This window comes from Natrix helvetica (genome assembly GCF_964273705.1).
Source record: "Natrix helvetica genome assembly, chromosome: 3".
In the NCBI taxonomy this organism is placed as follows: domain Eukaryota; kingdom Metazoa; phylum Chordata; class Lepidosauria; order Squamata; family Natricidae; genus Natrix; species Natrix helvetica.
Genome location: NC_138549.1, coordinates 88171164 through 88198360, shown reverse-complemented (window position 1 = coordinate 88198360; position 27197 = coordinate 88171164). Strand labels below are relative to the sequence as shown.

The following is a 27197-nucleotide window of genomic DNA, read 5'->3' as shown; positions in this document are numbered from 1 at the left end:
ACATTAAACGTACAATCTTGTATTAGAATCCCAGAGTTTCCAAGTGAATCTGAACCATGCCTAACCGATGAAGTAAACTTGAAACCATCCAGTTAAAGCCCAGTTTTGATTTCTTAGTACATACAGCTAGAATCAGAATGCAAGGTTGTACACTTCAGTAATCAACATTACTTCAGGGCAATTACAGTAATTTGTTTTTAATAGAACCGGGATGTCAGATAGCTTGCATTACTTGTTTATGTTGACTGACTAGTTACAGAAAGAAGCACATTTGAAAATCAGGTCAGGGAGTAAAGCTTGCAACAACAACAAAAAAGGAGATGAATGTACAGAAGAGCAGTAAATAATTCAGAAATGGAGGCAATATCCTCCTTGCTGCTTGAGAGGCATAAAATATCTGCTGGAGCAGACTTGAACTCTGAAAAAAGGCTCCTGACAGCTATCAACCTTCCAGCAGAACAGATTTAGCTCTGGAGGACTGTTTGGTAAAGCATAATTTACCAGCAGCAATTATATTGCTGTGTCCTGGCTCCTTTGCTCCCCTCTTTCTTCTTTCCCTTGGGTGATTTCAAAAGATTTGCTTGAAATGCTAAATTTACCCTTCTTATTGTCTTGAGGCATCCTCGATTCTACATCTTACCTAAGAGAGGGTATGTTAAGAACCGCTATAACGATTCTCAGAGGAAAGGAGGGCAGATTCTCAAACAGGCTTAATCGGGAGGATTAGAGCAAATGGATAGGAGAGAGAAAAGAAACTCCTGCAGTGATGGCATTTCAATTTCTGTATCAGGAATTATTCACAATAGACTGATTAAATATGGATATTTTATATATGCAGACCAATCATGCTATTCCTTTTAGCAAATCTCTCTGTGTGTGCCATTGAGTCAATGTTGACTCCTGGCAAATGCTTGGATAAATCCCTGCAGTTTTCTTGAAAAGATTTTGGAAGCTGAAGATTCCTAGGGCTGAGAATGGGTGACTGGTCCAAGGTTACTCAGCTGGCTTTGTGCCTAAGGAGGAACTAGAACTCACAGTCTCCCAGATTCTAGCCTGGTGTTTTAATCACCGCACCAGATGGGGTTCTTAAGCAAATTATACCATGAGAATTCAGTTCAAACTGAACTTGTTTAGAGAATGAAGTTGCAACAGGACTTTGAAAAGCAAAGTTCTTCATCATTTTTCATGGGACTAAAAATTATTGTTTTGAAACAAAGTTTGCACAAATAAACTGCTCCTAATGCTGTTTTTCTCCATACACAGACTGGAAAAAGATATAGCTTTCTCTTCTAACTGTATAATGAAATATCTTTTGTTAAATAATAATAATAACGCAGACACATGCGGGAATCATTACATGAGATACAAATTGCGGAAAGATTTTAAGATGTTTCTTGGATCACTCAAAAGAATTGTTATATGTGGCTATTCAAAAAACACAAATAAAATTGTAATCTGAATTTCTAAAACATGCAAATGAAAGGAAGAATTTCTGTCTCCTTGCTTGGGACTCCCATAGAAGCACAAAGCCATGGCTCTGGTAAGTGCCCTCAACACCCTTCCCCTCGTATTTTGATTCTGAATATTAACTATGTTTGCCTTTTAATATAATTTTATATACACTTTTATATTTTACTTGTATATCACCCAGAAACCTGCTGTGAGAGAAAGGAGCAGTTTTTAAAGTTGATTAATAAATTCAAGAATAATCCAATATTTCAATACATTTCAGCTGTACCATTTTCAAAGGTTTACGATCAATCTTTGCAACGTAACCTTTTTCCATACAATCATTACAGAATAATGTTTTTCTTAAAACAATACCTTATTGTCATCTTCATTATCCTTAATAAATAAATATCTCAGCAAATTCAGTGAGGCCATTATTCTGAAAATCAGAAATGTCAAATAGTCAGCTACATAAAATGTTATTCATCAAGTATTGATATATTAATTTGTGACAACTATTCTCAATTCCATAAATTTTTCATCAAATACAGAAAAATTACTGTATTACAAAGGATTCTTATTATTTCCCTTGCATGAATGTGTATTCCTCCAGATATTTTATTTATTACTACTGACCAATAACAGTAACAACATTTTGATCTTTACACTCTACTAGGAATTTTTTTTGCAGCTTACCTAGCAGCCTCGTACCCTGACTCAATTTTTCACCCTTAGTAAGAGTGCTGAGCACATGTTGAGTTCCTACAAATAACATATGCTTCACACTTGTTGTCAAATGTATATCTATAATATGCAGCATTACATCTGCAACACATTTGAATGGCTTCATAGTTAGCATCTCAATAAATGTTCTGATTAAGTGAATGGCAACGGCAAAATGACATATTTGGATTAGTGAATCAATTATTCAAGAGATTTTTAACAGATTATCTTTTTGATTTAATAGTGCCTTTTTGGCACCACGAATTCATAATTTGCTTATAAACTCCAGTGAAACCTCAAATAAGCAAAATAACTCTTTTAGCAAAAGTTATTTTGTTAACAAATTATAAGAACCTTAATCAAATACCTCAGAGAAGGTCAGCCCTTCGAGACAGACCAGGCTTAAACACCAAAGTTATGGATACTAAAACTAATTTTCATTATAGGGTTGAAGTAACAGAACTCTGCACGCCTGAATGTGCCTCCCACTGCCTGTCTTTATCCTAGAGAGAACTATGGAGAGTCAAGTTGGAGACATTTTCTCAAATTCCACTCTTGCTTTGCACTCACTTTTTAAAAATCTGACAGTTGCTTTTGCTGCAGTTTTTAGTCCTGTTCTTCAAGGTTATTTTCACAGCCCTTTACAAGTAGCCCTTTCTTAATGGCCAATTGCTTAGCAACTGTTCAAAGTTAAGAGTGACCTCCCCCACAAAAGGTACTTACAGCCTGATTTCCAAGTTCTAATAGCCACACATTCCCCTGCAATCACATGATCACATTTTGGGCATTTTGGAACCAATTCACCTTCATGGTCAGAATCTCAGGATCACGTGACCACGATTTTCTATGTTTTTATCAGTTTCTGGCCTTTATTTTTGGTTTCTAGCAAAAAAAATGCCCATTGGATAAAATGGATTGGCTTAATAAACATGGTATTCACTTAATCATCGCCACAAAAACAAAAAATCATAAAATTGGCTGTGGTTACCTGGTGACCTGTTTAACAATCACACTGACTTACAACTATAATTCCAACATCAATTATGGTCATACATCGAGGACTAGCTCTACAAAGAGATACTTTTATGTGATCTTTGTCACATCTCACCTGTCTGAGCGCTGGAGAAGATCAGTTTCAGCACCTTCAGGAAGTGAGAACACCATGTCCAACAGAGAGACCAGCTGGAGTCCAGTAAAAAACTTGCTGCCTTCTTCCCTCTGGGGGGGAAAATAACACAGGAAACAGTAGTAAGTGCTTCATATGCTACCTGCATTACTATTATAGCTAAAAGGTTTCAGAAAACAAATTTACTTTTTTATTCCAACTACCTGTAATTCTATTTAATCTCTTTCCTTAATTGCTTCTTTCTCTCAATTTAAATTGAATTCCAAAAGCACTGTGCATAGCCTAAACTTGATGAGCCATTGGGTCATCCTTCCAGAGGTAGTTCCTTTTCTAAACAGAATGACCAGGAGCAGGGCAACAAAAGCTTTTTGAAGCATTGTCATGAGAGGCTGGCAGGGAATTTCAGAAATCACAAACAAGTGACCCTTGTTGATAGCTGACTATGGCATTATTGCAGTCACCACAAGTTTGCAAATCAACGGGTCTGAAGATCTTTGAAATTTCAATTCCACAGGATTAATGGGTCCCAGATTCTGTACACATTCTTTTGAGATACTATGATTCAAAAACTGTTGCCTTATGATGCACCATTTCGGGTAACTGAAGGTTACAGACAGACAGACTGGAGTTTTAGTAGTATGTAGATAGATATAGTTAAACAGGCCTTATCTTCATTTAGGTTTACAACAATAAAACCCAAATGTCATATTTGGAATTCATTGCATAAAATATCCTAAATGTATTTTAATTTACATGGTTCAACCCACATTTTTCAAGATTTGTAAAAACTATTTATTCAAAAATCTCACTTTTAAATGAGGTCATGAAAAGTATTGAAAAGAAAAATGAGTGTCAACTAAGACAGATAATCAGAGCGTATTCTGACATGCCATGCAGTTTTAATATCCAGATGATCACTAAACCAGAAACAAGTAATTATTTTTATTCTGCTTTCACATATGTTCATAGCTTCAATGGTACTATTACTACTACTAATAATAATAATAGTAAAGATAGTTGCAGAGACATGATGCCTGACCTTATATAAATTAGGGGCTGGAGGGGGGAGATATATCAAAACTAATGTTCACTCTGTAACTACAAAATTAAACAACTCAATAGGGTTATATTGGCTGGAGGGCTGGGGAAGTTTCACAGCTTTTCAGTTTAATTTAAGCATGATAGGAACTTCAGAGTGAGAGAGGAAAAATTCTTTTTAGTGCTTTTTATAGAAGCACTAATATATGGAAGAATTAAGTCTGCCAGAATATTATCTGCTAGAGAACCCATTGCATTCCAGCATTTCCTTTTTTTGTTCAGTTGATAAGCTTTAGCCATTTATTTGAATGAGGACAGAATAAATCCAGTATTATGCTTTGCCCAGATTATGTTAAGGCAATTCACTAACATAGAAACACATTTGTTACAAGGATACATCATACTTTTCAGAGAAATTTTTAAATATGAGGCATCCAGTTATTTTTGTTCTCAAATCTTTGAATGAAGCCCAAAGATCTTTTCACAATCCTGCAATAGCTGAAAATTCTCTTACCACCTAAAGCACCTGCTGAAATCTCAGTTGAGAATTGAACTTTTTTTTAATACTATAGCACTTAGTATCTATGTGGATTTGTTAAGCTGTTTATCATCAGTTTTAATTAAACATTAATTTGTTCTGTATTGTTAACCTTCATTAACCAGAAGGATAATAAATCGTAGTTCCTTTTACAAATATTTACTTGAATACTTTATTCTGCTCTTCCATTATTCTTTTAGTTACCTGGACCCACTGAAAATATATGTATTTTAGCAGACAGCATAGAAGAAATAGGTATTTCTATTTTAGCATTATTCATTATCAGTAATAATTAGTTGACTGAAGTGTTGTCAAGCCCAAGCCCCAAGAATGACATGATGATACTTTCAAGCTCATTTCTTTATTTTCTCTACACCCACCTACAGAATTTTGCCAGACTAAGCTCTCTAGCATCTGTCTCTACCAAAGACTCTGAGTACTATTAGGAAGGAGCTGCCTTCCCTTTCTTCCTCTCACACAAAACATCTGGATTCAGCTGCCTCTTATTCCTCTACAATGTACCCCCTCCCTCCTGGAAATCCAGCCTATTGCATTCCATCACAAGTGTACTGAAAATGTTAAATAAGAAGAAAACAAATGGATCATAGAACAAATCAATCCATTATGATACAATGTAGCATAAAGTATGATAAGTTGGTAATTTCTTTTGTGCTTCTAATAAAAATTGATTTGTTCTCCTCAGTCTGCATTTACAACATTGTGCTTCTTACATTCCAAATTTGATTTAAATCTCTCTCCTTTGCTTATGTTGCCTTCATTAGTTTTCCTCACCTTTAAGGACAAATCAATTTGATTTTTAATATTCTGAATAATGTGTCCTTCCACGCCAGAATGGTTGCTCGTCTTCAATAAACATCTGTAACCAGAAGACCCAAGAAAGAAAAGAAAAATTATGCTCCAATTCATTTTTCTCCATCCTTGTGGTTTCATTATTTCTGATAATTGGCATGCCAACTGAGACTGATGGAATTTTCAGACTAAAATTGTGGAAAACCTAAATCAGGTATCATTTTTCTTAAAGATTGTATTTTGAATGTATAAAAGACTAGTACTACAGTCACACTAGCTACATTTTCGGTTAAAATACTTAGTAATATGAGACGTACCTAAATAATATGTATTTTCCCTCTTCATCAAACTTATCTAAATAAAGCTGCAAAATCTTAAAGCTCTTCTTTCTCTACATAGAAACACAAATATGGAACAGGTGAGATTTATATGCATTTTAAACCCAACAATTTTAAAAGTCATAGAAAACTATTACATACCAGAGATTCAAAAGGGCATTGAGTCATAATCTTGACCAAATCCTGCCATTAAAAACAATACAAAATAAAAATTATTCCAGCAATAATATATGTTAGACTTAACCTAAAAAATAGTTGGGCAATTTAATTATGAGGTACAATGGGAACCATCTTTAACTCACAAAAACAAGAGACTCCTTTCTTAAGCCACACTACATATTGGAGAAGGAAAGGTGGAATATGATTTACAACAAAGGCAGAAAGAAGTGTATTATGGAATAAGTGTTCGAAACATCAAGCCCAATATTGTATACCATAGTCAGCGAGAAAATTATAGCAGATGTTTAGAAAAAGCCGAATCCAGTACTGTACCATGTGCAAAAACTCTTGCTTCTAATATCACAACACTATCAATTTGGCCTTTCACGCCGCTTTAATTTTTTAACATCCAATATAGATGCCAACTGATATTCGTACTTTAAAATGTGGACTGATGTCCCAAATATGGATACAAAATATTTTATTCAATACTTCATGTTCTCTGTATGATATTGAAATAAAAACTGGTGCCTACTTACAATATTTGATCACTTTCACCTCTCCTTTAGGAGAAGCAGAATTAGTTAATTTTATCTAAGTAGAAAGCATATAGTGCAGTACAGCATTAGTGTCTGGAGACAGAGCTCTATTTTTGCTCCATATAAATTTTGGAATGTAAAGATGATTTTTCTATTAAAATGACAGAAACAACACAAGAATAAAAACGTACTAAATTCTTTAACAAAATGGGGGGGTTTGACCTTCATTGTATTAGTCTGTTTAATTCAGGGGTGTCCAAACTTGGGAACTTTAAGACTTGTGGACTTCATGGCTGGCTGGGGAATTCTGGGAGTTGAAGTCCACAAGTCTTAAAGTTCCCAAGTTTGGACACCCCTAGTTTAATTAGTCCCATTACAGCACTAAATAAATACTATTGACAATCATCTTAAGATGCTTGAGAAATATCAACCCAATGCATTCGTGTAATTAAAGGTTTATGGTTTTCCCACATTACCTGAGGTGCTGTAATACAACCTTCAAATTCCAAATACTGAAGAAAAAGGCCATTATTTTCCAATCTCAGGAGACAGTTCTCCAAAAGAGCCTATAAGTTAAATTGATATATTAATTTTAAAAACCATGGGCACTTCTCCCAGTATATTAATCCCCAAATATTGAACAGAACACTGGAAGTATATTATTTTTAAATGTATTCAGATTCCTTATGGAGAATAATCAATTCTTCTCCTTTGTTTACATTATCCAATTTTTAAACTGCTGCAATCAAGCAACTTCAGCAATTTATAAGAATGTAGTTCATAGCGTAAATCCAACCATCTGTAAACCACGCTTTATAGCTTAATTTTATAACAGGTAAATAGATTGTTCTAATCTTGATCTGTTTTATAAGTCACAATAACTCAACTCATTCAAAATCTTAAGTTCAAACTACACTATAACTTCAGGATGTGTGCAAACCCAGCTAAAGAGTCTGCTTTGACTATGGCAATTTCTTTGTTAGATATGGCACATGACACCTTACACAACCACACCCATTAACAAGAATTATATTTCCAGGAATAATTTCATACTGTTATACTGTAACAATAAGTAAAATCCATGTAGTATATATCTAAGCATCTGGTTTAACTTGGACTATTTTTTTAAAAAGTTAAGTGAGGTTGAATGTAATGAATATTTGGACTAGAGACCTTCAAAAAAATCCCAGATTAAATTGGAAATTGAAAATGCATACTAGATGAAAGCAGTGGCCGTGGTAAATCACTTTCATACTGTTGCTACAAAAACTACATAGGCACCAGAAGTCAAGCTTGGGTTGAGGAGCCTTTATTAACCACCCATGAAATTAGATGTCAGATTAGAGTAATTCAGCGTAATTGAACCTAAAAATTCAATCTGATTCATTTTCAAGCAAGCTGACATGAATTCAAGCTTGCTTATAAAGCGTGTTCAATTTTAAAGAAAGTTGGAATGAACTTTTATTTTCTGAGAACACAAGGAAAAATAATTGCATATTATATACTTACAAGTCCTTTTGATAAAACAGGTTCTTCTGTCCTGCAAAATAAATAACTAGTTTGTTAAAGTTTTTATTTTGTTGTCTTTTTCAGAAACAGTGTCAAATTCTTGTCACCAATGTAATGTTTTCAAGGTACATGATCTGTTCCATAACAAGACCAGCACAAACCTTCAAAATTAAACCTATTCTGAGAATAGATTATAGAGGTAAGGACAGAATTATTGGATCATATTTTTCAAGGCCAGCTATCCACATGACAGCATGTCTTGTCAAGTCCTATCACAACTATTGAAATGGAATACTGTACACATGTTCTCAAATCCAAGTGTTAAGGAGAGAGCTTTTATAGTTCAGGGCAAACTCAACTTTAAATATTAAAACTAATGCCAACTCTGTAAAATCAAGCCTTCATACGAAGTTCGTTAAATATATGAACTAAAACACAATTTAGCCAAATAAGATTGAAGTATACATGTTCCTTGTTTCCAAACAAATTACTATTAATTGCCCTATTTTTCCCCCTAACACTGTATTTTAAATCTTTGGAAACATGTGAAATAAACAAGAAACAGTGCGTACTTACCTTTTCAACAGAGCTCTAATATGTACCATATTGCTTTGCAAAATATATGATGGGCTACAAAAGAGAGATATATACATGTAAGAATAATTTATCAGATAAAGGCAGTCACTTTTAATATCTAAACAATGAGAATAATATCCCTTTCTTCTTTCTTTTGTTTATTCATATAAAAACAGGAAGACTGTTCTTCAGTTATGACTATGGTTCCTACCATAATACATAACTATTCATAAACATGCTGATAAATAGAAAGGCTAATTGGAGCTTGTATTATATGACATTTGCATTATATTTGTTGACAGTGATGAAGAGGTCTCAACTGCTAGAATATTTGTATTTTAACCAAAAGTTAGTGCAATCACCATTCCTCACAATAAATATTTACACTGTTGATTTTTCTTTGGTTAAATCAGAGGCATAACTAAGTCTGGAGAAGATGTTTATAAATTGAAGATGATATAACATTAACATAACTGTTTTGCAAATTTATTTGAATTATTAAGTTGGGCAGATTATCATTCCTAGGGAATTTGATTTAATTTTGGTTGTTAGTGAAGTGAGGCAAGACTTCGGGGGTGGGGGGTGGGGAGTCTGTAGAGTTAGAATAACTTTCAAACTTACATCCAAAAGTGTAATCTAATAGCAGTTATATTCAAACAAGCAAGGCTATACTTTTTTGTCTGTGACACATGTTCATGATGGCATAATTTCTAAGGACCTTGATGGATGCTCAATTAGTGAAAATTACAATTACTTATCACAAGCAAGTAATATCGCTGATCATGGGGAAAAAATTCAACTAATGGAAGTAATATTACAATAGACAAACCTAAGATCAACAATAAAAAATGGATTTTTTTCCAACTATACAGAGCCTTTAAAGGATTTCTATATGACAATTTAACCATGTATGCTAAGATATGCATTCTGGAAGCACATTGTGCTTTAGATCAACTTAATTGGTGTTTGATCAATTATATACTTTAAAAATTGAATAGTTATTACAGCATATTAAGCAGTTTTATGGTGAAGGGAGAAATCTGCTACACTATTAACTTCTCATTTAAAACAATTGGAACAAAGACAACAACAATAAGAGATACATAGGGATAATTCATAGTGATCAAGCAGAAACTAATTGTCATTTTTTTGAATTTTATAAGAATATATATTCTGGAAATATTGTAAGTCCCAGAGGGAAGCCTTTTTAAATAGAACTAATCTTCCAGAAACAGCTACTTTGGCAAAGCTTAACGAAAGCATTACTTTCATTAATTCATCCTGCACAATCTGGATTTATGAAAGGGCATATCAGACTACTAGTAGATTTATTATAATTCCACAATGAAAGAAAATGAAGCAGCAGTTTTTGGCATCATTAGATGCAGAAAAAGGTTTTGAAAATATATAATTCAAGTTTCTGGTACAAGTGATAAAGAAATTGGATTTTCTTTACAATTTATTTCCGTAAAAGGAAGTAACTTTGTCCCATTTTTATTATGGAGGAGATAATCCTAAAGGGATAATAAAAACGAGACAGGACACATGCCAAGAATGCCCACACTTTTTGCTAATTTTAATATAGTAATCTTTCAGACACTTAATAAAACAATCTTGCCACATTCAAGGACTGTGCAGACCTGATTTTGAATGTATGTCAGTGCTACCTACTGATTATATTTCTGGTACTTATAAATTATTTTTATTTAAAATTGTGGAAACTATATACCATATTTTTCAGAGTATAAGAGCACCGGAGTATAAGACGCACCAAGGTTTTGAAGAGGCAAAGACAGGTAGGTAGGGAGAGAGAGAAAGTAGGTAGGTAGGTAGGGAGAGAGAGAAAGTAGGTAGGTAGATAGAGGGATAGATAGATAGATACAGAGAGATAGAGAGAGAGAGAGAGAGAGAGATAGAGAGAGAGAGAGAGAGAGAGAGAGAGAGAGAGAGAGAGAGAAATACAGTAGGTAGGTAGGGATAGAGAGGGAGGGAGTAGGTAGGTAGGTAGATGTTTCCAGGTGTATTTATCCATGTGCTGGAGAAGGAAATCGCTGACAATCTGCAGCACCTAAGACTTTGTTTCTGCTGGCACAGCACTCTGCAAACCTCCCAAAAACGGCCCGTTTTTCATGAAAATGGGCCTGTTTTTAAAAAAAAGGTATGAATAGCCTTTAGGGGACTTGCAGAGTGCTCCTGGGGGGAGGGGGGCAAAAACGAGCAACAAACTGCCCATTTTTCGCAAAAATGTGCCTGTTTTTGGTCAAAAAATTGCATGCATAGCCTTTAGGAAGCTTATAAAGTGCTGCTGGAGGTTAGGGGGGCAAAAAACGGGCCATTTTTCACTCATTTCTACCCTCCCCAGGCCCCAGGAGTTCTCTAAGAGCCTCCATAAGGCTATGCACTGCCATTTTGGTGAAGAGGGCGGGGCTTCAGGAGGCAAAAAATGCTGTATTCAGTGTATAAGACGCACCCAGATTTTCAGCCTCTTTTTTGAGGTAAAAGGGTGCTTCTTATATTCTGAAAAATATGGTAGCTGTTTGGAAAATATTTTGGGATTAGAATACTTTTACAATAAATCTAATATCATGCCAATTGATAACTTCCTAAAGAAGTAGGTAAAAATTTAGGATTTGTACTTTGTGTTGACTCTATTTTCATATCTGACAATAGAATTGAATATTTCAGATTAGATATTACTTTTACCTTTAGGCATTTGATTTACTTAGCAGTAGCTTAAATAAAATTAAAGGTATGACCTTTTTTCTCAACTATTACTAATTTTTATACTACTTGTATGCGATTATTGATTTATTTGTAAAATCCATTAGCCACCCACCTTACCGCACAGTGACTCTTAGCAGCTACAATATTAAAAGATAAAACTATATAAAGCTGCTATCGAATATAAATACATTTAAATGTGTACGTATAGGTATATTGTGCATTTATATTATGTATGTATGTATGTATGTATGTATGTATGTATGTATGTATATATAAATGTAATAGTATAAAAAATAAACCTAGTTAAAAAGGTAGAGAGAGGGAGTATGATGCAAAGGGGGCTTTGGATCCGTTATTACGCTATCCACCACCTCCAATATGATACCCCTCCATTGGAGCTCCAAGCCAACTGACAGAACCAAATCTTCATGCTCTTATGGAAGGAAGGGATGGTTTAAAAATCCACTAAAATTAGTATCTTTCAAAAACTATATGCAGGGTATACCAAAGTTAGCTACTGTATGCCAACCACTACATTTTATTGGTGGTTTTTTTCAGAGAAACTACAACTGTACTTAGGAATGTTCAAAGGTCATGCATCAAACAAGTAAAGAACTATTGAAAAGCGTATGGTAACCAATCTGAACATTTAAAATAAAGTATATACTAAATTGCCTTTGGGGCCTGGTGTAAATGTTATTCCCTTAAATAGTTCTTGTCTGCTTGTCCATCACCTGATCCTTAATTTCGTCCCCCTAAATGAGAATGATCTTTTGCTAAGTATCCCTGCTGAGCTGGTCTGGAATACAGAGTCTTATATGCCTCAGCCATTTAGCCAAATAGTAATTTCCAAGCCAACAAAAATAAAAGCAATGTTGTGCTTACTTGAATACTACTGGGAGGCAGTCAACACCAAAGCAGTCCTGAACAAATACTATGTAAGATAGACACGCTAAAGCATCTGAAGATTGTTCCTTGTTCATTTCCGATATGTCTTCATCATCCCAGTTTTCACGTTTATATATTGGCTGAAAACGCACTTGTGGAAATAATTCTTTAATATCCGCTAAAATTCCCTGTTAAAAGAAACAAAATATCTCCTACTGCAAATAAAGAGGTACCAAAATGCAATACTGATTTTCATGATTAAGTATCTTAATACTGAAACATATTGACCCAGACATAATGTCTAAGCATGAATTTCACTTCCCCTAAAACTATTATAAAGAAGAAAAATATATGTGCCTTCCTTATTTAATATCTCATCTCTTTATATAATATTTCAAGGACGTTCATAGTTTTTACTGCATATAATAGCGTAGTAATGTGCCAGCCTTGTGCCTCATGAAAATCAAAATCCTCAGGCTTTAAACAACATAGCTCAGATGCCAGAGCAAGAAGTTCATAATGACTTCAAATATAAGCACAGACACAAAGGAAATAGATCTATGATCTTTCCTTTTTTAGCTACCTAGATCCAAAATCCACTCATTTGGAATCTAGTCTCACCGAGTAAGAGAGGTGAAGAAACATCTCCCTCTTATGGTGATATGCCGTACGTGTCTGCAGAAGGGCAAGCAAAGAGAACAAAGTGAAAGAGATTCTCAATCATTTCAAAAAATCTGGAGCATGCCCAACATCCTTTACTCCTCGTTGCTGGATATAAAGACTTTGGGTTGAAAGAAAGTGGAGAATACTTAAGAAGAATGCTTGGGAGAAAAAGGAGGGGAGGAAAAGTTTTAGGATAATGCAGAAAGGAAAAAGATGAACTGGTTTTTCTAAGTTGAGAAGCAGAGAAAAGCAATGCTCAAGTGGAAGGCTTTAGGCAAACAGAGTGCCTGTAACTGGAACTGCCAGGAACTGTGGCAAGAGCAAAACTAAGCAAAACAGGCAGCAGACTCCACACTCCCACTGATGTTACCTAGTTGGGTAATGAAACGTTTGCAAGAAAACGATCAAGCTCAGACAGCACCAAGAAATCCACAGTCTATGCCTGACCTATTTTTCTCTTCTATTAAAATTAAAGTTCCTTGGGATAGGAAATGAGGGAAACACTGAAATATGACCTAAATGTCTCTCAGGAATCATCACAACCTTAAGCAATTTGTTTCTGAAACTTCAGCTGAAGGATGCAATCTATGGAGACAGGAATCACAGGGATGGAGTGTATGGAGTCACCTTGTGGAGAGATGGTGGCAAACAAATTGAATAAATAAAATTAGCCAAGAAAAGAAAGCTGAGGAAACACTATCTCTAACAAACATTTTAGACCTGGATTTGTGTTTATAGTATTTTGTTTTCTGGTGTTATTAGTCTATCAGTTTGTGTCTGAGTTTTAAAAGAGCTGTACTTACATTTGCATGCTTTCGAATGGCTAGGTACACAGGAGCTGAGGCAAGTACAGGTGAAACTTGAAAAATGAGAATATCTTGCAGAAGTTCATTTATTTCAGTAATGCAACTTAAAAGGTGAAACTCATATATGAGATAAGACTCATTGCATGCAAAGCAAGATAGTTCAAGCCGTGATTTGTCATAATTGTGATGATTATGGCGTACAGCTCAAGAAAACCCCAAATCCAGCATCTCAGAAAATTAGAATATTACATGCAATCAATAAAACAAGGACTGTACATAGAACAATATCAGACCTCTGAAAAGTATAAGCATGCATATACTCAGTACTTGGTTTGGGCCCCTTTTGCAGCAATTACTGCCTCAATGCGGCGTGGCATGGAAGCTATCAGCCTGTGGCACTGCTGAGGTGTTATGGAAGACCAGGATGCTTCAATACGGCCTTCAGCTTTTCTGCATTGTTCGGTCTCATGTCTCTCATCTTTCTCTTGGCAATGCCCCATAGATTATCTACGGGATTCAGGTCAGGCGAGTTTGCTGGCCAATCAAGCACCGTAATCCCACGGTCATTGAATCAGGTTTTGGTGCTTTTGGCAGTGTGGGCAGCTGGAAAATGAAGTCAGCATCCCCATAAAGCTCGTCTGCGGAAGGAAGCATGAAGTGCTTCAAAATCTCCTGGTAGACGGCTGCATTGACCCTGGTCTTAATGAAGCACAATGGTCCAAAGTCTTGTTGCTCAGTGGTCTAAAGTCACTCTTTTCTGATGAGATCAACTTTTGCCAGAAGCACCAAAACCTGGTTCAATGACCATGGAATTACTGTGCTTGATTGGCCTCTCCATTCTTCCTCCATACTCTTGGTTTCCAAATGAGATGCAAAAGTTGCTTACATATGCATGCTTATACTTTTCAGAGGTCCAATATTGTTCTATGTACAAACCTTGTTTTGTTGATTGCATGTAATATTCTAATTTTCTGAGATGGTGGATTTGGGGTTTTCATGAGCTGTACGCCATAATCATCACAATTATGACAAATCACGGCTTGAACTATATTGCTTTGCATGTAATGAGTCTTATCTCATATATTAGTTTCACCTTTTAAGTTGCATTACTGAAATAAATGAAGTTTTGCACGATATTCTAATTTTTCGAGTTTCACCTGTAACAGAAATTCACCCTGATGCATGGAGATAGCTCGGGTCTCAAACTGGGCTGTCAGCTCTCCAGCTGACAAGCTCAGCGTCCTTAACCACTGAGCCAATGCGCCCCCTATTATAATTATTATTCTGGTTTAGTCACTGATCTGCAAACTACATGTAGGTTGTGAGATTAACCCAAGCATCTTTTCCTGTTAAATCTGGGCTTAGAAAGGAAGTTCAGACTGAATGCAAACCAAGCTGAAGAATTGAATGACTACCTCCCCTAAACACACAGGGTCAGTGGTGGGATTCAATTTCTTTTACTGCCGGTTCTGTGGCCGTGGCTTTGTGGGTGTGGCAGTACCAGTAAGTCAATTGTATATGTAAGCTCATGTTGATATGAAAAGCACATAGACAAATGTATACTGTAGTAAATAATCAGATCAGCAGTGAATATGGTATAAGCAAGCAATGATGCAAAAAATAACATTCTGAGGGCACTGCACAAATGGCATGCTTATGTAATAATGCCATCTATATACGAAACACACATCTTTGAGATGGCATAACCATGTGTTTGTGATTCACCACCGCTTGTGATTCCCCTCCAGCAGATACTACTAGTTATGCTGCATAGAACAAACTCTCATCAGGACTTCTTTCGGCATGGTAAAGTGAAATTCATTTGTACTATCTTCACATGTCTTCACCACAAGGGACTCTTTATAGTTCCCTTATCTGAATCACCCTGCCTTCAGGAGTTCATAAAACTTGATAAATACACATAGGAAGCCAAAGTTTGCAAATCATTTTACAAATAACTGTTAACTCTATTTACAACTGGGCAGAAAAAGAAGATAACACGCCCAAAGTGGACTTACAACTATCTCAGCTGCAAACTGCCTTAAGGGATTCTCAGCCATCTCTTCGGGCAATGGGTCAAGCTCTGCCATTAGCAATGGATATTTTAAACTTTTCAGGCAACTGAAAACAAAAGTAGAGCATATCAGAGAATCAGTCAAGACACTAAATAATAAGAGCAGAATCACAGGCTTTGTTATGTGAGGTATTTTAGAACTAAGTGAAATGGCCAAAAAAGAAAGAGTTACGTAATCTCAAACTTTTCTTTACAGAATCTATTAGTATTATCCAGAATCAACATGAAAGTAGTGAAACATTGTGGGCCAGTATCTCAATCCCTCTCTCCTCCCAAAATATGAGTTAAGACATAGCTGGTATATTTTGGCTATAATGAAAATGAAGCTAGTAATTTCACAATAGAACTAAAGTAATTGAGCTTTAATAAAAAGAACTAAAAACACAAAAAAAGTAACAAAAGTTCACAAATAGACAAGAATTGATGTTTTGCTTAATACGCCCTATTGCCTTGGTTTACCTGTGCTAAACTATGAATCATGATTTACAAAACAATTTCATGCAACATATTAGTGAAACAGTTTGCAGTGAGTTTAGCACAAGTATGAACTCAAACATTAGGTTTTACACTGATTTCTTTTCCAGCTAAAAAATGATGGCTAAGAAGCAGCCTCTGGCATTTCTATACATATGGTAGAAAAAGTTAAGACTGTGGCCATGATGATATTATAGGGAAATAGTAATAAGGATATACTAAATAATACCAGAATATAAAATACTGGTATACTAAAATTAATAGAAACCTGTTATTCTGGAAACTTTTGTATTTGTAACACACATATGTAAACATTTGTTTCTTGTAACACATGTATCATATATTATACATTTGTTTCCTGTAACTAACTTCCTGATATATTAGGCCTCTGAAAAGCATCTGGTAATTGTCAAACATTAGTTCCTGCCATTTGATCAAATCTCCTTCCTGCAACCTTCTTCCTGCAATCTAGGCCTTAGCACATATCTCAGGTTGGAGTTGCCCCACAACTCTAAAACCTACACATTTGATCTGGGCCATTGGGGAGTTACTTATGTTTCTAACTATATAAGAAGGGGAATACTACTTTCTCTAAGTGTAGCTCTTCCTTGCATATCCTCTAGTATGTGTTGGAACCGTTGACCCAGACTTAAACTTTGATCAAAGATTAAATGCTGATTCTTTCTCAAGCCTCCGTTTAAGTTCTTATTTTGGCTCTGTCTGGGCTTAAACATATTCTGGGATCTTACAATATAATTGAAATGTGGCCGGTTTTTTAATGTCCACACTCTATGATCAACATGGTCCTGTCCTCTATAACTATTTCTTGCCCGTCATTGAGACAACTGTGCACTTTTACAATAAAATTAGCATTTGTTGTAGAAAAAAGGGTGGAAGAGCAGCCAAAACTGGCATTTTCTTTTGCAGATCTGTCTCTGAAATTGCTACTTGCAACTTTGCAAGTAGCTGTAAAACCTATGGTGCTGGATTTTTTTACACAGCCCCTACGAAAGAAAGTGGTTTACTTACAATCCTAGTAGTTCCTCCTTTAGATGGTTGCAATTGCCACCTGATATGATCTCCATGTGTTGAACAATTTCAAGGACAAATGGTCTGACAAACTGTGCTAGAGCATTGAGGCACTGGCAAAGTCCATGCTGGTCTTCTTGCAGTTGCTGTTTTGTGTAAGGAATGGGCAGAAGGGAAAGTTGGCTCAAAATGGTAGACAGTGACAACCCCACTGAATAGGCTTTCTTAGTATTCAGTTTAAGAAGTGCTAAAAAAAAAAGCAAAATACTTGTTAGAGAACATTCAAGTTTATTATTTGAGTATATAGACACAAAGATACTTTTGGCATACAGATCTAAGAAAAGAACAGCCATTAGCTAGCTTCAAAGCTATCAAGTCATAATGTGATTTGCTTGGTTTAGTTTGCCATGACATTTGAACACTGTGTCTGAACTATGTTTTCTGCTTCATTTTACATGAATCATGTTTGTCTTGTTCAACAAACTGTAATTAAAGCAAATTGTGAAATAGGAGGTGTTAAACCAGCCAATATTTCGCCATATTTTTAGAAAATTGGTGGCTTCGAATTAATCGGATTATAATTTGTGGCCCAGCAGCAGCCGTCTGAGCTGTTGGTGGACTCTGACAGCTCAGACCATTATGGGACTGCTCTGGAGGGTGTTTGGAGTCAGAGCAGGAACTAGAGAGGCGTGTTGGCCACCAGGTGGCCTCTGAGTCAGGGAGCAGTGAAGAGGACAGAAGGAGGTTGTCCCTGATGTGCTGAGAGCTGAGAGGAGAAAGGAACAGCTGTGGAGAAGATGTCATAGAAGGAAGTAGGGACAGCTGGCTAAGGTTGTGGCCCTTCCCAGAGTTTATAGGTGGAGCGACGGGTGGGGAATCTTTGCAGGAAACAACAGTCCATTTTGCTAGCCGTTGAGAAAGCATTCCGTAAATTTAATCTTGGTTTCTTGAAGATAGCTTTCTAGGCTCCTAGCCAAGGGGTGGTTTTATCTATGTAATTAATTGTTGCAGACAGCCAAGCCTGTGTCTGCATATTCATTGGAATCACAGGACAGAACAACAAGTAGTAAACTAGTACCATAAAATATATTGCCATCCTCATAGTTCATCACTTCCTGGATAATGGGAGAGATTTAGAAGTGATTTTAGATTGTTTTCTAAAAAACAGGATTTTCACTTATATTATACAAGGGCCGATTTTCAGAATCCTAGAACTTTCTCTTTCCACCCATCTCAAAAGATTAATGGACTAAGTGGGATTCAATAGCCTCTCCTTCCTCTAAGTGGATTTGAACATATTCTAAGAAACTAAAATGTAATACCTGTTACTTATAAAGGATGCTCTAAGTATTTTCCAACAGTTATAGCCTTGGAAGACTTTTGAGAACCTTGTGTGATACCACTTAACTGCAACTGGATAAGCTATCGGGCTAAGGGTTCCCAAGTATTTCTGCTGCAAATAAATAAGCAGTCCATCTGTTATCAATTCACAGTTTGAAAAGTAAGACACTTGTTACCTTCTTGCAAAGGTTTAAGCAGAAGTAAAATAACTGAGGATGTCTGTTCCCTAGAAGCTTGTTCAATCTGTTCCAGGAAGCCCAGTATAAGCTCTTTTGCACTGCACAACTGCAAGAAAGAAGAAAAGCTAGAACAAAACTTCTAAGATTGCACGAAAATAATGGGAAGCCGCTTTTCTTGGCTGCCAAGATAATTACCTGGTCATGATTCCACTAGAAATTGAGCAGATTTGAAGGAAACTTCATTTTTTATTTCTATCTTATGTAGTCATCTTTACCATGTTAAGGATATTTTACATGGATATACTTTGCATGATATTTAAAAGTTACACATGAAGTTACTTTTTTTTACTTAATAACTGGTGAAATAAAATACACGACACCATTCTACTTCTATGAAAACAGAATTGATTCTATTTAGCTATTTAAATAACATCAATAGCAATTCAAATGAGAGGTTTTGACTGGCCAATTTACATTATGTTCTATTAGAAATCCTGATTGTGCAACATAAGTGGCTGACACTCCTCTTATTCTTTTGAGTATCACTTCATTCATTCATATTCTCAAAACACTTTTCACTCTATTTATGGAAATGGGGACATTAAATGCTCCAGTTTCTTCAGTTCTGTACCCATTTCTTGATCAGTTGCCTACAAATCTGAGAATGTCTATTGTCTATATCAGCATGAAAGAACACAACCAAAGGACAATCTTTAAAAACACTACTACAAAGCATCTTACAGTACAAATGTTGCAACTTACTTCTACCAACTTGTCTAGCATTGTCATACAATATTGTCTCTCAACATCATCTTTCCCTTGTTTCAGCATACATCTGAGCATAGGCCCTATAAGATTCCAGCCCATATTTTTTATAATAACCTGTAGAGATAAAAAATTCAGCTGCAGACAAAAAAATTAAAAATAGACATCAAAGGCAAACAGAGTGGTCTACATTCAAACTGTTCTATGTCGTCACATATCATTAATAAGGAAGCTTCTCCAAAATCCATTACAAGGATAGATGATCTAATGCCCTCCAGATGTTGCAGAGCTCATTAGCTCTAATTACTGAGATTGAGAAAAGAACATTTTGGAAGTGGTAGTTCAGAATATCTGATGATAAGCACCAGGTTCTCAAGGCCTGTGGTAAATTAGGAGGAATATGCTAAAATCAAAAACTTTACCTCTCACCCCCAAATATGCACATTAAAAAAATCAGTTATTTTGGCATTTAACAGTCTAAGAAAAGGAAACATATAATATTTTAGAATTTCAAGAAATACCCGTGTATCTTCTACTTCTCAAAGATCTCAAATTGCAATTCATGCCAACAAATATCTTTGTTTCATGCCATTCTGCTCATGTTAATCCAGTTAAAGAGCATCTTCCCAAATAAACTTATAGTTGGGCAACAGAATTTCACAAATACAGGTTTGCTCATACAACATTAAGATAAGATTTTAGCCTCAGGTGCAAACAAGACTCTTTTATAGAAGGCTGATTATAATAGATACACTTATTATGATAAATTCAAACATAGAGTGAATTTATACAGTGCATTAAAATATGCAATCTGTTTTATGCCATAGCCTGTTATGTCAATTTGACCACTGAGCTGCATAAAAAGGGGTTTATTGCTTAGTATGTTGTACAAACCCAATCAATTACAATTTATTCAATTGCCCATGGCTTACTACAGCATGCAAATCCAATCTTCATTATGTATTTATCCCTTTTCACATGAAATATTTTTCCTAACAAATATTAGTAAATACTTTTCCTAACAAGATTAGTTAATATTTTTCCTAACAAAATAACATAGGAAACATGTTATGGATATTTAGTTAGCTATGGCCATATGCCATTAAAACTCTGAATACTTACATACTGGATGCATGCTACTATCAAACATATGGAACAAAGACAATATAAAGGAAAATATTTGTAGCTCAGGATTGAAATGAGGGGTCCTTAGTACTCTCTGAGTTTGGTTGCTTTCCTGCAGAGATTTCATTACCCAAAACTACTGCAGGTAACATCATCAGTATGTTGACCTAGTTTGGGTAATGAAACATCTGCAAGAGAACAAATTAAGCTCAGAGAGCACCAAGGAGCTTGACTTAAAAACAAATTTATCAAACTCATGCATGGACCTTTCCCACTGGTCCTTCTGAATGGGTATCAAATGCCTGATGACATTCCTGAAAGCCCCAAAGAACTCTGGCTATTCATACAGGTCTTGGAGTAGAGTGGTTCCCATTTATGATGTTTTACAGGTAGTCCCCGACTTACAACCAATATGAAGTTAGCAAGGACCCCGAAAAAGAGACTTACAACTCAGATCTGAAGTACCAACATCCCTCCCTATGGTCACATGACTGCCTTTTGGCCGCTCAGCATCTGGCCCAATTTATGGCTGCTGGCAGTGCCCCAAAGCACATAACCATGGTTTATGTCTTTACTTCAGATTTCCGGCAAAATAACACCCCATAACAAACAATGGTCCATTTAATGACTACAGCATTCACTTTATAACCACCCTGTTCACTTAATGACCACCACAAAAAAAGGTTGTAAAATCAAGTGCAGTCATTTGGTGACCTGCTTTATGACTATCACAAGTATAATCAACTTCGCAGGCTCAATTACAGTCATAAGTGGAGGACTACCTGCATGTTTGCTTTGTTGTTGTATTACCATATTGTGATTATTTTCTAGTTATATTTGTACTTGCTTCAGCTCATGTTTGGCATCCCACTGTTTTTGTTATTTATTGATGTGACCCACCAGATTTGGAATTGAGCAGCATCCAAACTGAATAAACAAATTAAAATAACATACTAAGATGTTTAGTCCCCATTTTACAGTAAGAACATACATAATTACTATTTTTACATGTTTGTAATCAGACATTATACAAAGATATGTTTTTTTACTTACCACATTTTTTTGATTTTGTACAATTTCCAATACTTCAGCTATATTCCCTTCCTCAAAACATTTATGTCCAGCAACTTGAAAAAGATTATAATCTTCCCCTTTAAAATTCTCTTCGTCAAGAAATTGCTGAAAGAATATATCTTTTAATTATAATTCACAATATAAAGGTATTCAGAAAACATATGATATTGATATTGTTCTATTGCAGCGAACCTTTTTTGGTTCGCATGCCATAAGGGGGGGAAGCGCAGGGGGGGCATGTGCGGGCGTGCTGCACCCATAATGCAATGCACGACACCCCCCCAGTGCGCATGCACACACTACAGGCACGACACCCCATTTTTTGCATGCTTTTTTCGCCCTCCCCAGGCTCCAGAGGTTTTATAGGAGCCTGGGGAGGGCGAAAACAGCCCCCCCGCCTCCCCCGGAAGCGCTCCGGAGGCTTCAGGGACTTTCAGGATGCTTCCCTGAAGCCTTTGGAGCGCTCAAAACGACCCTCAGAGCAAACCAGAAGTCACTTCCGGTTTGCTCGGAGGGTCGTTTTGAGAGCTCCAAAGGCTTCAGGGATCTTCAGGACGCTTCCCTGAAGCCTCTGGAGCAGTCAAAATGAACCTCCGAGCAAACCGGAAGCTCGGAGGGTTGTTTTGAGCGCTCCGAAGGCTTCAGAGACCTTCAGGACGCTTCCCTGAAGCCTCCGGAACAGTCAAAATGAACCTCTGAGCAAATCAGAAGTCAGTTCCCGAACTTCCGGTTTGCCTGCAGGGCTGGTTTTTTGCGCACCGGAGGCTTCAGGGAAGCTTATGAAGCCTCCAGAGGGCCTCCGGGGGGGAAAGCTCTTTTCGCCCTCCCCAGGCTCCTATAAAGCCTCTGGAGCCTGGGGAGGGCGAAAAATGGCTTTAAAAAAGGGTGAACTCAGCTGGCCAGCGCGCGCAGGCGCGCTGGCCAGCTAACAGGGCAGCGCCTCGCGTGCCCTGACAAATGGCTCCGCGTCCCACCTGTAGTACGCGTGCCATAGGTTCACCATCACTGTTCTATTGCAAACATTTTAAAGAAGGTATAAGAACTTTTAAGTCTCTTAATATTTCAATTACACAGAGTACTGTATTCAAACTACTATTGATACAAACATTCTTTTTCAGTATGGACTACACAATGAGTTGCACTCCAAAGATTATTAACAGCATGAATAAATTATCAGGGTCTAATCCAAGATCATTTAGAAACATTTAGAATCTCCATCCTTGTATTAGTTTAATGATAATACAGCCCCAAATTAGAAGTTGAAAAAATGAAGATCAGATTTAATTATGTTTCAAGATGAAAACAATATTTTCAAACTTGATAACTCGGCAAGCAATAAAGTACTTACACATCTTTGTATTATTTCTTGAAGTTCTTTTGCCATTTTTTTCTTGCTTCTTAAGAATCCTATCATGAAATAAAAACAGTTGTGAACAAGTTTCCTTCTCCCTCCCCTCCACCCCCACTGCTGTGAATTTTCTTAAGGAAAATTATGAAAAAGTTAACAAGGAGAAAGAAAGATGTGAGAAAGGATATAGCTTTATGCAGACTTGGCATATTGGTCCACTTAGCTTAATTCTGCCTATGTTTAACAATATTCAGGATTTCAGATACTGTACAACTTTTCACAGCATCCAGGATACTGAATAATTTACTAGTTCCTACAGCTGATACCTTGCTTCCAGGATCAGTTATTATTTAGGTCTCTATCCTAGCCGAACAAGCAGTCCTAAACTTACAACCATTTTTCACACTTATGACCATTGCAACATCCCCATGGTTACATGATCAATATTTGGTTGCTTGGCAATTGGCATGTATTTATGATGGTTGTAGTGTCCCGGGACCATGTGATCATCTTTTGCAAACTTCTGGCAAGCAAAGTCAATGGGGAAGCCAGATTCACTTAGTAACTATGTTACTCACTTAATAATTGCAATGATTCACTTAACAACTCTGGCAAGAAAGGTTGCAAAATGGGGCACAACTCACTTAGAAACTGCCTTGTTTAGCAACAGAAATTTTGGGCTCAATTATGGTGATGAGACAAGGACTACTTGTATCAGCTTTGCACGCTACATCTCTCAATCTCTTGTTTGCAAGCTCAAAGATTCACTACAAATGCAGAGCAGACTAAGAGTCATGGATATTCTCGGTCATCCCGGTCATGGTATTCCCATAGGTGATTTTTCAAGAGGTAACTGGACTTTCTGGTTTTTCTTTGAAGACGTTTCACTTCTCATCCAAGAAGCTTCTTCAGCAAAACCAAAATGTCTTCAAAGAAAACCAGAAAGTCCAGTTGCCTCTTGAAAAATCACCTATGGGACTAAGAATCGAATAAATAAAAGCCAGTTTGGTTTAGTGGTTAAGGCACCAGGCTAGAAACCAGGAGACTATGAGATCTAGTTTTGCCTTAGTTATGAAAGCAAATGTGTGATTTTGTCATTCTCAGACCAACCCACCTCACAGGGTTGTTGTGGTGGGTAAAATGGGAAGAAGGAGTATTAGGTATGCTCTCTACCTTGAATCTATCTATCTATATAAAAACGGCTCTGTGTGTGCGTAGGTTCCAGCATAACTTGCTCAAGCAATTTCAACCAAACTTGGTACATAGATGACTTACTCTCTGGAGAAAAATACTGCGGGGGGTAAGACACCCCTAATGCCCCTTGGGGTGTGTATTCTGTTAAGATGCAGCCTGTTGTGCCATACTGGCTTCTACTGTACAGCACAGTGGAGTTGTCATGGTAACGGCTTCACAGTATTCTACAAGGGGGCTCTTTGGTAAAGGGGAAAATCCAACATTAGAAATTAGGTTTCCCCCTGTAAATAAATACCCGGGCAACGCCGGATTATCAGCTAGTTACTTATAAAAATAAAGGTACATAAAATTAAATCAAATTAATTAAGTATTCCTTTCCCAGCCCATTCCAGTATTATGAGGAACTACATATGAGTGAAAGATGATACATGGTCTATCCAATTCCCTTGGACCTTGCCAATGGCAGTGCAAGAAGAACCAGAGCCAGTGTGCATACTCATAAGTGTGGAAGAACAAGGTTGTATATTATAAGGCAAGCTGTAATTTAACTTGGAATAGTACCAGTGGTGGGTTCCTACCGGTTCGGACTGGCCCAGCCAAACCGGCAGTGGTTTGGCGGCTGGGTCGCTGGAACCGGCAGCGACCCAGGCCTGCCACGACCCCGAACCAGTTCTCTGGGCGCCGCCATCTTGTTTTTCGTTTCTGTGCATGCGCAGAACAATTTTTATTGCACTGTGCATGCACCGTGCATGTTAAGGCGCACACGAGTGAACCGGCAGTAGTGCCTGCCTGAATCCACACTTAAAGAGTACCCTAGGGTGGCATGGTCATCCATCCACCCTTTACAACATGAAGCTTGGATTTGATTCAGACAGGGCCCTATCCTAGTTACAGCTAGCCCAATATATTTAGGTGAAAAACATTATATAAAATATAGCTCACCTGTGTCTCAAGGCTATTGAGAGAATGAGTCAATATCTATTAATTCAGGTAGAAGGAAAACTCTCAAGTTTAAATTCTACATCACAGATAACATAACTGCATTGACTTCATTGCACTGATGAGGGCCAATCATTTTGTTTTCAGTAAAGATTCTAATCATTGTTATTTTGGAGAGAGTTCTGTCAAGTTAAGCCAAATTACCAAATAAGATTTAAGTATCTGCAGAGCTGTGATTTCCTGGGGTGAAGCCTGACCGAAAACAATGCTATTCCCCATTGCATATACTAAAACTGACTGGTTTCCCAGCTAGATCATATTCCAACATTACAAATGGGACATTTGACAGCAACCAGATTAGGGACACGCTACACTACAGCACAGTGGTTAAGGCATCAAAGTAGAAACTGAGAGATCAGAGTTCTAGTCCTGCCTTTGGCACAAAGCCACCCAGGTGACTTTGGGCCACTCTATCTCAGCCCTAAAGAAGCAGAAATGGGAAATCACTCCCCCACCCCAAAAAAACCACTGTCAAGAAAACTGCAGGGACTTGTTCAGGCAGCCACCAAGAATTGGACAAAACTGAATGGAAGAAAAAATAATTATATACTGATCTCAGATGTTTCTTGATCCTAATATTCAGAAGTAAAAGTGACTTTTTAGATATGAAAAAAAAAACATTTTAAAAAGGAAATGCCCAGGATCATACTCTATTTAAAAAATATTCATGCTTCTACTCATTTCTGCATCTATTTCCCCTTAATGTTGTTTCCACTTTTGCATTTCAGAGCATGTAAAGACTATCTTGCACTTTAATATCTTCAAGCAAACTGATGCTGCTAAATAAATGATAGTAAAATAATAATAATAATAATAATAATAATAATAATAATAATAATAATAATAATTGTTAAGCAAGGAATACTGAACTGTGGTTAACAATGTGCTTGGGGAAATTAGTGTGTCCTCAGACACATCTCTTGGTGCCACCAAGTCTCTGCCATGCTGCAGACCAAAATAATCTAGCATAACCTATTCATTTATAAAAGATATTTTTTAATCTTATTTATTTAGAAAATTTGCCACTCATCCAACATCTCAAATTTATTTATTTGCAAGAGCACTGCAATGTTACAAAGCATCCAAGGGAGCCTAACTTGCCTTCCAATCAATAATTGTTCCATGGTTGACGATGCCCTCACCCCCACCCTGAAACTTTTGTGGATATGCAAACCTACATTGGGGAAATTGTGAATGTGCTCACCCCACCTCTCAAGTTTCCAAAGTCACAACCCAAAAGATTGCATGCACTCGAAGGATATGCAGGGATAACAGAAGAAATCTTATCTCATTTCAGAAACCAGGATTCAGCATCTGATAAGCACTTAGAAATCTGAAACCATTTTTACACTTGCAAAGTAATGTAGGCCAGCCTTAACCTTTGAATTAAACAGGATATGCTTCCAAGCAAGCAGTGGCTAATAGCCTTATATAAGCCTACTAAGTCAATTATAGTCACAATGTCTTTACCAAAGAAATGTACACAATTTCAACTTTAAAAAAAAATTCTTTCAACTGATCAATACGAAAATTAAAGATATGGAAGCTTTACTGAGGCAAAGAAGGCTAATTAAAGGAATATCAGCTACAACTATGATGAAGTCTACTCTTTGGGCCTATTCCCATCTGCCATTAAGACAACACAATCTTACTTGGATAGTACTAATTTTCCCTTTTGGTTCCACAACACAGTCCTTGTTCCACAACAC

The 27197-nt window shown here is 36.6% G+C and overlaps 1 protein-coding gene across 1 annotated transcript in view; it reads right to left on the bottom strand.

The window, feature by feature from the left end:
- The window catches only part of GLMN (glomulin, FKBP associated protein), a 35394-nt gene that overhangs the window by 6420 nt on the left and 1777 nt on the right, over positions 1–27197 (bottom strand). The window contains 15 exon segments of the mRNA XM_081949581.1: positions 1825–1888; positions 3281–3390; positions 5667–5751; positions 6002–6075; positions 6164–6205; positions 7197–7286; positions 8230–8260; positions 8806–8859; positions 12415–12605; positions 15905–16007; positions 17464–17710; positions 18981–19089; positions 19746–19865; positions 21927–22052; positions 23296–23354. Coding sequence (XP_081805707.1) covers positions 1825–1888; positions 3281–3390; positions 5667–5751; positions 6002–6075; positions 6164–6205; positions 7197–7286; positions 8230–8260; positions 8806–8859; positions 12415–12605; positions 15905–16007; positions 17464–17710; positions 18981–19089; positions 19746–19865; positions 21927–22052; positions 23296–23331 — 1482 coding nt within the window. The 5' untranslated portion in view covers positions 23332–23354.